General features: G+C 38.5%; 2 protein-coding genes across 4 annotated transcripts in view; one reads left to right on the top strand and one right to left on the bottom strand.

The window, feature by feature from the left end:
- Nucleotides 1-6582, bottom strand: LOC111196738 (sodium-dependent neutral amino acid transporter B(0)AT2-like). Of its 2 annotated transcripts, XM_049467376.1 has the most exons (12): nt 6550-6582; nt 5527-5820; nt 5112-5269; nt 4877-5003; nt 4494-4675; nt 4076-4186; nt 3642-3883; nt 3124-3313; nt 2526-2718; nt 2235-2394; nt 1843-2005; nt 1-1529 (listed from the first exon to the last, which is right to left on the bottom strand). In XM_049467376.1, exons 1-12 carry the CDS (start codon nt 6557-6559, stop codon nt 1206-1208), a joined length of 2154 nt encoding a protein of 717 aa, XP_049323333.1. In that variant the 5' UTR covers nt 6560-6582; the 3' UTR covers nt 1-1205. The 2 variants fall into 2 exon arrangements, with proteins under 2 accessions (XP_049323333.1, XP_049323334.1); XM_049467377.1 differs by lacking the exon at nt 6550-6582 and having other exon boundaries at nt 4877-4987; nt 5527-5702.
- A 7868-nt stretch (nt 6583-14450) lies between these two features.
- inpp5ka (inositol polyphosphate-5-phosphatase Ka) overlaps nt 14451-16934 on the top strand; it is a 29041-nt gene continuing 26557 nt past the window's right edge. The window contains exons 1-2 of one of the 2 annotated variants that reach the window (XM_022686098.2): nt 14451-14608; nt 16207-16285. In XM_022686098.2, the coding sequence (XP_022541819.2) occupies nt 16215-16285 (71 nt within the window). In that variant the 5' untranslated portion in view covers nt 14451-14608; nt 16207-16214. The remainder of the gene's footprint in view (nt 14609-16206; nt 16286-16934) is intronic. The other variant, XM_022686099.2, reaches the window with a different exon arrangement.

The following is a 16934-nucleotide window of genomic DNA, read 5'->3' as shown; positions in this document are numbered from 1 at the left end:
TGTCTGCAATAAGAGTTTTATTAGCTTCAATCAGATTACATGAATTAACTGTTTTAAAGATTATTGAAGGCTAAGGCTGTGTATGGGTGGATTCTTCAACTGGAGAAACGGGTCCAAGCCTCTTACGAGCAGCACCACAGTGATGCCAACAGGGACAAGATTGTGGCGACAACAGTGGCAAGGAAAAACTCCCTCATACTAAGAGGAAGAAACCTTGGGAGGAACCAAGACTCAGTAAGAGGAACCCATCCCCCTCGGGTCGACCCGGACATTACAAACAAATAACAGAACAAAAACTACAATCTAAACGTATTTCCTTTCTTAAAATATAACAAATGAGCTCTTGCAACTAATAATTATATATTAACCATTTGGCCCTGCATGCACACACCAAACCCCTGATAGAACCCACACCACACTCCACATACACACACCCCAAACCACACCACGCTCCACTCCCCATACTACACACACCCCACACCACACCACGCTCCACTCCCCATACTACACACACCCCACACCACACCACGCTCCACTCCCCATACTACACACACCCCACACCACACCACGCTCCACTCCCCATACTACACACACCCCACACCACACCACGCTCCACTCCCCATACTACACACACCCCACACCACACCACGCTCCACTCCCCATACTACACACACCCCACACCACACCACGCTCCACTCCCCATACTACACACACCCCACACCACAACACAGTCCCACACTGGCTGTAATTGGTCTCAGGGTCGTCTTGTGTAGAGCTGCTCTCCTTGCGGGAGCTGCTGATTGAAGTCATGGGTGACAGAGCTTCACTGGGAGTCTTTACCTGGAGCAGACTGACGTCATCCTCTTCATCCTCCTCCCTGGTTCGTCGCACACTCTTTCATAATGCTTTATTGTTGTAAGTAATTTTTTTATTATGAATAAAGCACATAATAATTGGTTTCTCCCAGAAGGGAGCAATGATCTATAGTTATTTGTTGCAAGAGCTCATATTGTTATCTTTAAAAAAATCCTTACAGAAATCAAATGCTACTATGTCCAAAAAAAAGTTCCTCCAATTGAAGAAGCACCCCTAAAACTATATACAGTTCAAAGCTAAACTAAAACATATTTTTAAAATATTTTTGCAGACTGTGGTCCATATATAAACTATGATTTATGTTAATTGCTGAGTGATATTTTCACTCCTCACACCACTGACTCGGTCATTTCAGTTATATCGACCACCACGTAATTGGCGCTGTCGTGGCTGTTGGTCTCAGGGTCAGTCTGCCTAGAGCTGCTCTCCTTGCGGGAGCTGCTGCTGCTGCTGGAAGTCATGGATGATGATGCTTTACCCTCTTCTTCCTCCTCCCTGGTGTGTCTCGCGCTCTCTTTCATGATGGCGTTCTTGTTTTTGATGTTGCAGTAGCGCAGACAGAAGACCACAGGCAAAGGCAGGACGGCGATTACCATCAGCGTGATGCAGACTGCCAGACCCCACGGTGGGAAGCTGAGGGATTGCTCCTGAGCCTGAGAAACAAACACACACAGAAAAAGGATTATTCTGGGAAATGCCAGCAACCTCAATCCTGAGTTGGTTTTAGTTGTTATCATGCCTTCCTGTTAAAGGCTTTTGAATATAGGAGGCATTTGCACAGACAACAGATTTATTGCACTTGTTAAGCCTTAACTGCTACTTAGTAAATTATCTGTCTTTACAGTGCACTGAATGAGCTAAGAGCATGTGTTTGTGTATAGGAAACAGGCTATTAGTACAACAGATTGGTATAATTCTCTTAATCTAAGATTTTAAAGTTAGCATTAGAAGTGCGGCAGGACTCACCAGCTCTTGGATCCAGGCAGTGTAAGTGGGAGGGGCCAGACCCATCTGAACAAGGCTGGCAACCAGCATAGCCAGGAGCAGCAGAGGAGTGATGTACTTCCACATGTAATAATAAACACGGAACGGTCTAAAGCCCAGCATCTCCTTTAAATCCTCGTAAAATCTGAGAAAAAACAGACAGTCAGGTTTTCATGATTAAGCTCACTGCACAGTAGAGACAAATCACTACATGACATGATTTGCTGTAATAAGAAAGGAATTTAGTAACTAGAACAAAGTTAACTCATCAGTAACTGTGTGTAACAGCTATAAAGCTGCAGCGCTGTGCCAATATTATTATTAAAAACCCAATGAATCCAACTTTGTCTATATGTAAAAAATATGTAACATACCTGTCAGTTCCGTAGATCCAGGCCACAGCCACGTTTTCCAGAAATACGATGGGAAGGAGCGGCAGTGAGGCAGAGTATTCATCCATCATGGAGACAAAGTAGTTTCCTGATCGCTGAACGAACATCAAGCCAACGAAGAACGACAGGATACAGCAGCCCACTGTAAGAAGAGCGGATTAAGATGATGTGAATAACAGTGTTCAATAGATTAGATTTACTGTAGTTACACTAATGAGATATTACACCAAACAATGCAAATTATGTGTAAATTGGCTTAGCTTTTAGACTGACCTGTGATATACTCCTTGCGGATTTTAAAAGTGTCCACAATGGGCGTGATGATACCCTCCATGTTGCCGAACATGCTGCCCAGGCCCAGACTCGTCAGCATGAGGAAGAACATTACTGACCAGAAGGGTGAGCCGGGGAAGTGGGTCATGGCCTCGGTGAAAGCAATGAAGGCCAGCCCTGTACCCTGAACACCCTGAGAGATTGAGAGAGTTGGAGAGAAAGACATAATGCATGATAAATAAATTATGCACACATTTTTTACAATATTTGGGTCATAGACTATTTCAAAAACCTAATTTTATGTCTCTTTTTAGTGTATAGTGGTTTTTAGCTACACTATATAGACAAAAGTAGTGGGACACCTGTTCATTCATTGTATTTTCGTTTAAAAAAAAGTCTCTACTGTCCAGTGAAGGCATTCCACTAGATTTTAAAGCATTGTCTTGAGGATATGATTGATTTTAACACAAGTAAATGACTGAAGTCTGGATGCTGGTAATCACCATCCCACCCACCCCATTCTCCTAGGGTGAGAGTAAAGTTCAGGTACTACTGTAACTGTGTCTGATGTAGAAAGGGCTATTTAACTCCTGCTTACCTGGTTCAGCTCCTCTGTAATATCACAGCTGTCTAGTCCCAGCTGAGAGAAATCGTTCTCCTTCACACCACGAATTACTCCAATTATCTGCTGGTAATCTTCCCTGCTCACTTTACTGAAGTCGATGTGAGGTGGGATCACATCGTAACTTATCTCGGTACCCAGATAACCAACTATCTTCTGTGTGTTCCTGAAATTTAGTAAAACAAGAGAACATTTTATTGTTATTGTGACCAGTTACATGGCAATAGATTTAATCCATCATTTAAAAACACTGAACATTTTAATATGTAAAACTATTAATTTATTCAATTTCAATAATATTTACAAAAGACTGTATCCTTAACCTTATCAGCAACTTTTGCTGCTCAACTTCCACAGCCTAATAAAAAGTGCAGTGGCTGCTAATTCTACATTTTGGTAAAATACAATAGGTTCTCATACATTTTCCTATATTTCTAAATGCAAAACACAACAACCTTCCCCTGTATTGGCTTCAGTAAAAAGGTGGGACTTACAGCTCGACGCATTTGGTGGTCACAATGTTGGCTTTAAAGCCCAGCACTGCAAACACCACCAGCGTAGCTAATATAGACGTGAAGAAGTTGATGAACGAGACGAGCACAGCGTCGGAGTGGCAGTTGTTATCCTTCTTGTTGTAACTGGAGAAGGCGATGACTCCACCACAGCCCAGGCCCAGAGCGAAGAAGATCTGAATAGCAGCATCTCTCCACACTGTAGGATCCAGCATGATCTCAATCTGAAAAAAAAAAAACACACAAACACTCTTATCAGACTGAGCCAACAACCTAAACTGTGCCTTTTAATTAAGAAATACATGTAATTGGAGCAGGGGTGCAAACATTTTGCTATTTGTAAGACATTTAGTTATTAGAGTGAGGATCTTTCACTGATTCACAGACATGGTGTCCTTGTGTATTTAGGGTCTTACCTTTGGGGTGAACATGTGGACAATTCCATCCACAGAGCCTTCCAGGAGCATGGCTCTCACCAAGAAACAGAACAGCACCAAATACGGAAACAGGGAGCTGAAGTAAACCACCTGCAGACAATCAAAGAACATATTGTTAACCGTCAGTTTTTAAAAAGTTCTCCAATAAATGTAAATGTAAATATTTTTATATCTTTAGGCTCATTCTGGGGTATATCATTTAGTAATGAAATGAAAGATCAAATGTTTGTAGAGAACAAAAACATCATACAGAATTTCTGTTAAGGCTTAAATTTTGGAAATGCCGTTCTTAATTTTTCAGGTCTACCATTTAGCACTCAGTTTTTTTTTTTATCATTTTCTGGATTAGAAATATTTTACTGGTATCACACTTATTCACTACTGTTTTTACACTTACCTTCCCTGAAGTCTGAATGCCCTTCATCATTGACAGACACACTATTATCCATGCGCCCAGCAGACAGAGGGTCATCTTCCAGTTCAGTCCTCCACTCTCCGAGATGGAATTGGAGATGTCCAGAGCTTCACGATACCAGTAGTAGGTGGTAGCGGAGCTCTTTTCACATTCCGGCACGATGTCTGTATAACAAGAACAGTTGGTGTTAGATCTAATGTGAGCAGGATGGAGTTTGAGCTCTGCTTTAGGTCTTAAGATTGAATGGAGATTATGTATTTCACTTAATGTATTTAATGTGTTTGCATAGGTACTATTGTAACTTAATCTTTTTAAATTAACTATGTTAAAACTAATATCTCTCAACATCTTGCAAATCATCTCACATGAGCCGGTTGCATTCGTGATAAGAGGGCAGTCTTTCCAAGGCAGGGGCTCCTGAAAAGACTGGGTGAAATAGAAGATACTCCAGCCGACGATCACGTTGTAGTAGAGGGCTGCAAAGAAGCCAGCCTGCAGTTGCAGAGGACACATAAAAAACATCATGTGAAATCCAGGTCAGGAGCACTGAATACAGCACAATATACAGCCAAATACACCGGAGCTCTGCACAAAACTCACCACAAAGCTGGCAAAGCCAATGCCTCCCAGGCGAGGGCTGATGTGGTTCCAGACCCCGATGCAGCCCCGACGGATCAGCTGCCCCACGGCAAGCTCCAGAAAGAACAGTGGGATGCCAATCAAAAGTAGTAGGATGACGTAGGGCACCAGGAATGCTCCTATTGGGGGGGGGGGGGGAGATATACAGATATATAAGTAGGAAAATGAATCACAATAGAATGCTGTGATCAATCACAATTAATCACATTTTTTTCTTCTAAGACAAAGCTTTTAATAATGGGTATTTCCATTTCAATAAAAGAATCAGAAACTTTGTCTCCATTTTATACCTATTATATATATATATAATGTCACATTATCACATATAATGTGATAATAGACTAATATAAATACTCTGTATAGAAGCTTGACTTACCTCCACCGTTCTTCTGACACAGGTAGGGGAACCTCCATACGTTGCCGAGTCCCACGGAGAAGCCCACCTGAGCGAGGATGTAGAGAAACTTGCTGCTCCACGCGGGTCTCTCGTCCTCATCAGTAACTGTGCCCTCCTCGGCCTGGTGCGCCGCATCCTCTGCAGGTGCACTCAGGGCCAGGGAGCTCTCATTTAAAGAGTCTGCACAGGGGTCCTCGATGGAGAGCCCGACTTCTTTAGACACCGTGACTTTGTTGTCAAGGTCTTGGCTGTCTGTAGACATTATCGTTTTACCTGTTTAGAAATAAAAAGATTAAACACGTTAAACTTCATGAACCATCGTAACTAAGGTCTAATTCACAGCCTCACAGAACCGCACTCATCTGTTTGTCGTTTTTCATCCCTCATTCCTTTGAACATACATAAGATAAGATCAAACTTTATATACTCCATTAGAACAGGTAACAGAGCTCTAATAAGCTGGTAACGGCTTTTAGATGGTCTGAGCTGGAAAAGCTGGTATCTAGGTGAAAACATACTTTAGACTGGCATGAAAACTAGATAACCAGCTCTTGACCAGCTTAGTAATATTGCAGTTATTTAACCAGTTTAGCTTGGTCATACTGGTTATCTAGTTTAGTCAGGTTAATAATGCTAGACCAGCTTAACTATCCATAAAAAATTTAAACATACCCTACTGGGCCAAACCTAGGCTGGTCAATCATCTTAACCAGCTTGAGCTGACCACGCTAGATTTTTTAGAGGGTGTGCAACCTTTCTGTATTTTTATACAGAGACTGTTATATTTTTATAACAAGACTGAAAGGGCCTAAACACTGAATAATAATTCAGTGTTTAGGCCCTTTCAGTGTTGTTATTTTTGGACAGAAAAACAAATGCTACCTTATTTGGTTTGAGTGATCATTAGAGAAGGATGATTTTAGCTAGTTTATGTTTTCCTAGACAAGAATTTAAGAAGATTAAATTTAAAATGCCTTCATGCAGTGTTTGTACAGTACTTACTAATATTCATTACGCTCAGCTCTGCTCTCTTCAGTGTTCTGAAGTATCTGAAATGTTGTAGTGAGTTGTGATCATATTTATACTCCTGTTCGAATGACGTCACAAGTTCTGACGCTGCCTTGGTGCAACCATGGCATCGAAGTTCCAATCGGTCTTGAGAGTCACGTGTTTTTTTTTTTTTTTCGCGTTATGTCACCAACGCGCGCCAGGTAGAAGTGCTATGGCTGCTTCCAGATTGTGGAGGAATTGAGGAGAGGTGATGAGCAGCAGGAATGGAGAGAGGGAGCAGTAATTGGGGAAATAGAAGAGCTGAGCGTTTTATTTAATAGGATGTTGATTACTGATGAACTGAGCCAATCACAATGCTCGTTTTCAGCTCACCCTAAAACTGCCCAGCCAATCACAGCTGCTGTAAGCAATCCTCACATATAGGGTCATTCTTTTAATTGTGTTAGTTGTGGATGTTTGAACCCCTGCACATTGCAAAGAAAACATTACATTTCTAAAAAAAAAAAAATAATAATAATAATAAGTCAATTAATAATAAAATTTATAATAGTCAATTAGATACAATGGAAGGCTTTTATATTATTTATTTATTTAATTTTATTTTATTTATTTAATTCTTTTTCTTATTTTATAATTTCAGTTCATAAGACGTGATTATATATTCGCCAGTGTCTAACTCAGATTTCCGTTCCACCTTAAATGCTGACTGAACATACATGCGCCCGCCTGTAGATAATGACCTGGGAATTAGGCCAAAAGTGAGAGCAATAACGTTTTAATTCATATTGTCTAATTTTTATTTACATTATATTTCACTCAGAATTAAACTCTGTCCCTCGCATTTTGTTCTCTCCTTTATTCAGAGCGTTTGCACAGCGCTTTGCTTACATGCTGCTTTTTACTGTTAAAATGCGCCATCTACTGGCGGGCGCATGTATGTTCAGCCAGCATTTAAGGTGGAACGGAAATCTGAGTGAGACACTGGCGAATAAGAAGCTAACTTCAGCCTCGTCCAAGATCCGGGGGCTTATTTTGATATTGTGTGATTCCTCTAAAAGCACCAATATTTCATGATTTGTGAATCCACGTCTGAAGTAATCCTCAATGATAGTTTCCATTTTGCGTCTTTGTCTCACCTGCTTCTGTCTCTGTACAGCCTACTAGTATCTCAAAATATTGACTTAGTATCTCAAAATATTGACTTAGTATCTCAAAATATTGAGAAAGCAATTTACTTAATAATAATTTAAAAAAATTGCTGGAGTATTTTTATTTTTTAGGTGTCGTGAATGGGCTTCCATAGCTTTAAGTTAAATAGCTAACCTAGCTTTAATTTATAAGTTATGACTTGTTAACCTGCAGAATTAGCAGCACTGTTCACTGGGCTTGGAGAGTCGGGCTAGCGCCAGCTAGCTAGCATTAGGGAGGTTAGCTAATGTTGGCTAAAACCTTAACACTCCTTTGATATTAGTGATGTACTCCTCTATACAGTTGCTTTATCCTTTTAACAAAACTGTTCTTGTTAATAAACATCCCCCTTCAGTCCATTTTTCTAGATCGTGGTCAAACGTGGTAATAGCTGAAGACCATTGTTGAGTGTGGACTTACTTCTATTTCCTCCCATCACAGCCTCACTTTTAATTTAAAATGGTGGCCGCTTGAAAAGAGCCAGTTGATCACCAGAGAAGCTGGCAAAGCTTGAGTATGACCTGCATGCTTCCTGGGGGAGTTGGACCATGCCACAAGCTCAGACCCTGGGGGAGGGTCTCGCCAGCGGGCGAGTTAAGTGTTTTTTCGTTGTCATTTTACAATGTTAGGGCAGAGACCAGGGTTAATAAACTCCTTTAAACTAAGTATAGAACTAAATTCTGGCTATCCACATCATCCATCTTCTAGCTAACTGGTTAGCTAAATACATTTTTGTTAAATATAGCTTACAGTAATCCTGCAATCCTAAATTAATAAAAACACAGTATTTATTTGAAAATGAACTAGTTATTGGCTGCTCAGGTACATTCTAAACCTTGATCTGTGTGTTTTGATTCAGAGACATGTATTTTTAACCAGCTATCAGAAACATATCACAGTTTACATGGTTAATTCAGTTACCTTTCTTCTAGAAAGTTACTTTAAAAAAGTAATTAGTTATAGTTACTAACGGAGTTACTTCACTATAAAAGTAACTAGTTACCAGTAAAAGTAACTATTGCGTTACTTGCCCCGAAAAAAAAAATAACTAAAGAAAATAAATTATGTAATTACTATTATTATTAGAAAAATAACAAACGAAAATAAACCCAAAATGTTGACAAAAATATAATCTAACGAATTTAAAAAAATAAGAAACGAAAAACTCCACACGACCAAAGAAAATTACTAAGACTTGTAATACTGAAAATAACCGTAAAAACCAAATAGCATCTGGGGATACAAATTAAACAAACCAAACCACACTCAAAGGAAAAATGTATATATAAACAAAACAAAAGAATGGACAAAAACAACAATCCATTAAAAAACTCATTTAAAACAATCACAGGCTTTCTGCGCATAATAATAAAAGTTTTGGTTAGTTTCAGTTTCAAATCATGAAAACAGCTCATCAAAACCTCAACATATCCTTTATATTTGACAATATTTGATTAACTTACAGGTCCTTACTAATTTTTATTTGACTGAACTGAGTTTTATAATATTTATTTATTTAATAGCCTCGCGCGCTGCGAAAGAGAGAGAGAGAGAGAGAGAGAGAGGCGCAGCGCATTTTGCCTGATTTCTCTTGATTAATTATCTGTACATTTGTTGGCTTTAGTGAATTTAATAACATGAATTTAACTACACTTGTCCGACCTTATTTATTAAAACGTTTTTTTTTTAGAAGAGAGATGTTATTCTGCACGCAATGCCGCGCGCACTGCGCCAAGCACCACTTTGCATGCCTGCAACATTTAAGAGCTGGATGAGTTCTTAATTAATTAATATATTTAATATTTTAATACATTTGCCCTGGTTATAAGAAACAAATTGTAACGTATAGCTTTATATTTCTGTGTATTTCAAATGTTTTAAGTTTTATATAATTGATGGGCAGCACCAGACGCCGACAATGTGCTTTATTTTTCAGATATAAAAGTGAAATTCAGTTAAATAATAGCAAAGTTAAATAAAATAAATATATGTTTAGTCAAAGTTCTTTTCTCTTTTAATTTTCCATATCAAAAACTCCAGAGTGAGAATAAGCATCTGTTGAAATTCTTAAACAGCAGAATGCCTGTCTGCTACAGTTATAGTTAGTTATTTACTGTGTACTAAACATAAATCCTTATAACTGACAGAAATAAATATAACTAATAATAATTTATAGTTACTGTGCAGATTTTTAAGTATATTTTATTTTTATAGTTGATTGCTGAAGGCTCTGGGTGAGCTTTATTTTTCTGTGGTAAAGAAGGGGGATCAATCGCGCAAAGCTTTTTTCCGCCGCCAAGATAGAAACACCCCAGAAATTTACCTGAACACACATCATTTCCAGACCACCACGCCCATCAGCGTTAAATTTATCCAAAAGTCCAACGCTATTTTAAGGACGCATTCAAGGCCTAAAATAGACTGTTGACGGGTGGCAACGCGCCACCCTACACGCCTTGCGCGGGTTGAACGATAGGGCCCTTTGTCTGTAAAAAAAAAAGGTCATTCAGCTGCTAAAGTAACGTGCAGTAACGGGGTGTCGGAAATGGTAACAGCGTTATAGTTACAGTCAGAGTAATTAGTTAGATTACTCGTTACAAAAAAAAGTAACGGCGTTACCATCACTGCTAATAATACAGCTGAGCTGAGCGAAACGATTCGGGGCTACTGAAAGCCCAGGCCAGATGACGCCCCTGTTTATTATCATACATGAACAAACAGCTCTTACAGAAAATACCGACTAGAAATAATTTTCCGGCATCGATTTGGCGACCCCTCTAGTGCAGCGCCCCTATGCGTCGCATATGCTGAATACCCCCTTTTTGCACCACTGACCCCAGCATAACACAATCCAGATTGCACAAGGGATTGTGTTGTACATTTCACCTCAGAATATGTTTTTGACAGCTTTTGCTATAGAAGGTTGGGGGAACATGCAACAAATGTTATATATTGTTTCTGTGTTTAGTCACTGTACTTGGGTTAGAACTACATCATCTTGAATGAAAGATCAAAAGAATAAGCAGTGATGTTTGGTACTGCATGTTTTTTTTTCATGTATTGCTATACATATTATTTAAACTCATAAACTTTTTGATAAACAACATTTTAACCTAATGTTTACCTCATTTGTTTTCAAGATTGGGAAAAAACGAGAAACATGGACCATCTATTTGAATTCTGAACCAATGTTAGCTGTTTTCTTCAAATGTTTGACACTGAGGTTTTTCTGTCTGTGAAGTAGGTTTACATTACTTTATTAGCAAAACATGTAAAACGTTAAGGCATTTTTAACAGTATAGTACAGTATCAAACTTGCCTGCACCAAAAAAGAGGGAGTCTTCCATCACTTCCAACATCTGCAGTTCCATGAGTCTGTCTCAAGCTTTTGTTCATAAATGACATGTTTACTTATTGATTATGTAAATGAAACAACAATTTGAGAAGTAACATGAAGTGAACATCTTTAACTTGGCACAAGAAGTAACGAGAATGTCCAAGTTCTCTGTAAAGGTGCTCTGCCACAGAGGAATTTATATGGCCAATGATCTCTGGAAGGTCTAGTCCCCTTAGCTTTTTATGGCTTCTGTACTGGTTTGTCTGGTGAAAATGATCATGTCCACACACTGAGTCTCCACACTAGCATTTAGCTATTTAGCTTGCTAACAAACTTCCAGTTTACCAGAAACTTAAACATGAGCTAGAAATATTCGAGGGCTAACTATATATGTATTGCTACAGGTACACTCTTATATTTTTACATGCCAATAAAACTTTACAAGTTTTAGGTCAAAATAAGTATTTAACGTTATTTACTTGCCAATCACACACAGACACAGTAATAGCCTACAAGGAATATAAGCTGAAATAAAGAGTATGGATGTAATTAGGTCTATTCACATAACCACAGTCTGTGGTAACATAACTTTTTAGGATTAACATAAAACAATAATATAACTGTTTTATAAGGGTCTCCTGCATATCCAAAATGTGACACTTTCACTTGGTTCCTCTTTCCACTTAAGTTTTATGACATTGTTAAATATCAATCACACTGAGTGCTGTGTACTGAAGAGACATGAGTGACATGGTGCGCAGCTAAGCATTCTCCGGACATTTATCCACACAGATATTGCGTTCTGTGTACTACTATAATACTGCAAAAATTGTACTATTCAGGAAATCTTTCTTTAGAAGACTGTCCAAACTCCACATAGAACAGGGGCAGGAACTGCGGTGGAGAGGGAGAAGAAGCCGTCATGGACCCGGGCAGCGAGCATGAGAGGCTGGGGAGCCTGAGCACCTGAGGAGAGAGCACAAGGAATTAAAAGCATGGCTGGCTGCTGGAGGGAATGGGGAGAACTGAGGGAACAGGGGGAACGGAAACAGTGGGGGCGGGGCAGGAACGGTGGAAAAGAAAGAAGCAAGGCCACTGGCCAAAGGAGCAGAAAACACTGGAGGTGGGAGGGCAGAGAGAGAAGGGAGTGGGGCAGAAAAGGAAGGAGGCAGACGAGAGAAGGTGAAGGAAGCAGCACCCAGGAGGTGGAAGCCACAGTAGAGTCGTCATGCCAAGATCCACGCCGGGAACAGCGAGCAGGAGTAGGCAAGGGCTGAGATGAATGGCGGTTAAGCCCATTCAGGAGCGGGCACGCCGAGCTGGGGAGCGACCTAGCTGGGCTGGGGAGATGGCGCATCGGGCTGGGGAGCGGCCCCATGGGGCCAAAGAGCGATCCCGTCGGGCAGGAGAGCAAAAATCGTCGAAAAAGCATGGGCATCAGGCACAGAGATGATGGACTAACTCTAACCCTGAACTATTAAAATAAGTTACATTTTCAATATTCCCAACTCACCTATTAAAATTACAATTAAAACTACTTTTGCAACATTCTTTTCATACTTTTCTCAGACTTAAACATCACTATTGAATAGTGTGATGTATAGTTGCTGTATAGTTGGTCAAAACATATACAAAAACTGAAAGAAAAAAAAACATTTGGATTTTCTTGGATTCTCACTATTTACTCAGGACATGTGTTATTACTGTGGCTTTCACGTTACAGCAGTGTTTCTCAACCCTGTTCTTGCATATTCTTCTACATTTTCCCACTGTTCTGCATTTTCTAGATTTGTCTAAGGCACTTAAAGTAAATGGTGGTATGATGTGTCTAATACACTGCTGGATATGCATAATGATTGATTTATGGTCCGTAGGGGGCTAAGAGATTTTAACAGGTAAACTCAAAAAGGGATCATTTTAAATTGCTTTAAACTACCAGCATGAAGCATTGTACTAAATTCTATCTATCCACAACATCCAGCTTCTAGCTAACAATTTTAAGTCCTGCAATCCTAAAATAACAAGCATTATTTTGAAAAAAATTAAAATGAAATAGTTATTGGCTTTCAAAACTCAAAAAAACTCTAAAAACCCTCCACAGTGAAAAGAAAAAGAAAAAGTGACATCCAATACAGTAGTAACATTTTTACCATCATTCAGCTGCGTTCCCCTACCATCATTCAGGCAAACCAGACTCCGTTCCCCGTTCGTATCACAGTAAACCCACACAAAGAAAAAAAATAAATGAGGTTTCCTGCACACATGTGACATCCAGACTTCCCAAGTCTTCCGGAAGACGCGGGAGTCTACCGCGTATCAAAAACGGCCCCCTGATGGCAGCAAATCAGATAAAATCTCCTGGAAACTAGAACGAGTGAACACAAACGCTCACGCAGACACAGCCTTTTTTCCCCCATTCGCTTGTGGGAAAGAGAGGGAGAGATGGGCACTTCCCTCGTGTGCATATTAATGAAGCGCATGCAAAAAAGAGAGGGTTCTGATTGGCCTGTTCTCTGCAAAGACTGAGTCAGCCAATCAGTTTTTAGTGTGGGTGGGCAGTGTTTTTTTTTTTTTTTTTCAGGTGTGGGGGTACCTCTGTGAAATAAATATTTGCAACTTGGGATGTCTGGTTTAAAGCAAACTATATTTTTAATAAACCACAAAATATGTAATATTAAAGTAATTTTTCAAGTATAATTTAAGTAAAATGTAAGTCACTTTTTTACAGTGAGTGGGTAAACAAGAGCTTAATAGAATAATTTATGCTTAGTTTTGTGTCACTTTGGCAAAAAAAAGCACATTTAAGACGAATTTTTGGATACGGCCTGTCAATTTGTCCCTCTGATAAACTAAGCTGACTTCAAACAAAAACCAAAATAAATAAATAATAATAAATATATAGAATAAACTATATTGTTACATATGACACAGAATACAGTAAATAAATATAAAAATTGACATTTTGTATGGGATAGTTAACTTAAATCATATACTGAAGAAAAATATACAGTGGATAATGAAATGCAAATAAATAAAAAAATATATAGAACATTTTAGAGTCTGTCTTGCACAGTTGACGTGTATCTAGAATAGAAATTATACTGCTCCATTCTATGTAGTTAGGTGGAAACTGTACACACTCCACTCCCCAAGCAAAGGATCCAAGTAGGCTTGAATAGTTAAATGTGTATAAAACACTATATATTTGTGTATAGAACACCATTTTATATAATAGCTGATGTTACAGTAATGATGAAATAGTAAAAGAACGGAAAGTAACAGTAAGACGTTTTAATATGCACAAAGTAGAAGGACTTTTATTCAAGGACTCTTATTATGAAATTATTGGAGCGATGTATTTGTGGTGAGCTTCACTGGGCAGCCGCGGCGGTAGTAGCAGCAGCGCTATGGATGGGAGGAGAGGAATATAAACACGGACCTGAGGAACCAGAGCTCAGTTTACATTAACACTCCTTCTACCGAGTGCTACAGAACTCTTTAGACTCGGGAAAAGGGACAGAGCAGGTAGATTATAACTATATATCCCTTCGTTGTGTTTAAATCGTCTGAGTCTCTGTGTTAGAGATGAGTGTGGTGATAACGCGCGGTTAGCAGCAGGTCCGGGTCTGACTAGCTGAACTTACACAGATAGATAACTAAAGGTTCACAGTGATGGTGTACTGCCTAAACAGCATAACAGTTACATTTTCATTCAAATATATATTTCTCTCTCTCGCTCATTGTTTTTAGCCAGTGTTTAGGCTCAGTTGTTTATTTATCTAAGAGTTAAACTACTTACATTGTTTTAGCTTTTAGTTATAAGTTATAACCTTTAAGTATTTTGCTTTTCCGTACAGCCAGAAACTGAGAAAAAAAGTGCCATCTGCTTAATTTTATCTTGGGTCAGATTCGGGTGTTATTTGTCAGGTTTTAAAAGTTTTAATACAGTCAAGGATTTAGACAGTGTAAATTATTGATGGTTTTGAAGATGTGGGGGGTTTTAATGATTCTCTCTGTACCGTGGATAATGGCATTTTACACTTCTCTTATATTTTACATGAAGTTTTTTACTTTACTGTCAATTAAAAATTCCCTGTCTCTCTCTCTCTCTCTCTCTCTCTCTCTCTCTCTCTCTCTCTCTCTCTCTCTCTCTCTCTTGTCTCTCTCTCTCTCTCTCTCTATGTCTGTCTTTATCTCTAAATAATCATACAGTTTCATTGCTTGTAGATTGCTACACAACAGACCTCATCTTTAGACATTAGTTAACTTCCCTCAAACATACATTCATTACATTACATTAATATTACATATAATGCAAAACCTGTGGATGTGTATGCATATAATACATGTGCCACGTGCATAATTTTAATGCATTTTTTGCCAAATGGGAAATCTCATTTCACCCCTAAATGTTTTTGAAAATTGACCCTTTGCATGTCAGAAATTTAGGAAGATTGATAAGTTAAATACATGCTGATTGCTAATTTTGTGAAGACTAGTACTAATTTTACTATATATCAAGCTACATTACAGTATGAAAAGATATAAATATAAATTTGATTGTAATAAAGACTATGGTGATCATTTGTGTGGACCAGATGTTTATTTTTCATTGGTTTATTTTTTCTAATAAGCCAATTTATTTTTTTCTATCCATTTCAATTTTTTGTTAGAATATTCCTGAATACTTTCTATTTGACAGTTGAGGCATCTTAATTTTAGAGTATAATTTTGTATCACTGATAATGATAAAATTACTTTCAATATATGACAAATTTGTTTCATCAACCATGTTACAACCATGACTATGTATTAAGCAACAGTAGCATTCTTAAGTCAAAAATTTTATGTGAAATTAAGAGTTATGTATTTTGGATAAGATTAGTACATTTTGTTAACAAATTAACAGATTATTTGCAATATTTCTGGATCTAAATATTATGAATATTTTGTGTATTGATAAAGTAAACCTAAGAATTGAGAGCAATTAAACTTTTATTTTTAAGTAGTAGCAGTGGTTTATTGTATATAATGCGTAATGTAATATATTTGCTGTTTGGCTTTGTTTTTGGTTTTATAATTCAGTAATTCTGCGTGTGTGTGTGTGTGTGTGTGTTTGACAGGTGTGAAGATGGAGCAGGAGGAGGCCTTGTCCAATGCCCTGAACTCCATCAGTCTGGACCAAAAACTGGACTCATTCAGGTCACCTTTTTTATTTCTGTCTTTCTGTTTGACTGGTTTAGTATTATGCTCAAAACATGGCAGTGTGAGATATACACACACTTTGTGCTCTGCAGCAAAAAAGCTCAGATAAAATCATGTTTTAACACTTTAGATCCTCATTGTGAACAGTACAGCCTTTCACTTTGGACAGAATGAAAAGGCTAGTCTTGTAAGCAAAAAGTAAGATATTAAGTTTCTCACCACATGTCAGGCTGAACCGCTGAATGAATGGTCTTTGTTTGGAAAAGGGGTCACTTGTAAAGCAGCAGTTTTTATCACACTTTATTGTTCTGATTACAGTCAGACCTCAGCTTCAGAGACATTTCCTAACCTCTAAGTTAGCTTCCTGATTTTACAGCTAAATAAACTGATCAGAACTGACAGCATTATTTTTGACTCTAAGAGGCTTTGCTTTTAGCTATGTCCGTTACTTTTAGTTGGCAGAGGATGTGTAAATGTAACAAAAAAGCATTTTTTTAGGACCCTGAGGGGTGATTTATAGGTATGTTTATCTGAGGGGCACTATGCTTAGCTATGTTCACCCAAGGGCCACTATTTTCAGGTATGTTCACCTGAGGGGCACTATTTTAAGGTATGTTTACCTGAGGGGTGCTATTTTTAGGTATGT

Source organism: Astyanax mexicanus, chromosome 18 (genome assembly GCF_023375975.1).
Source record: "Astyanax mexicanus isolate ESR-SI-001 chromosome 18, AstMex3_surface, whole genome shotgun sequence".
Taxonomy (NCBI): Eukaryota; Metazoa; Chordata; class Actinopteri; order Characiformes; family Acestrorhamphidae; genus Astyanax; species Astyanax mexicanus.
Note: the sequence above shows the minus strand (reverse complement) of the source record. Positions and strands in the feature narration are given on the sequence as shown.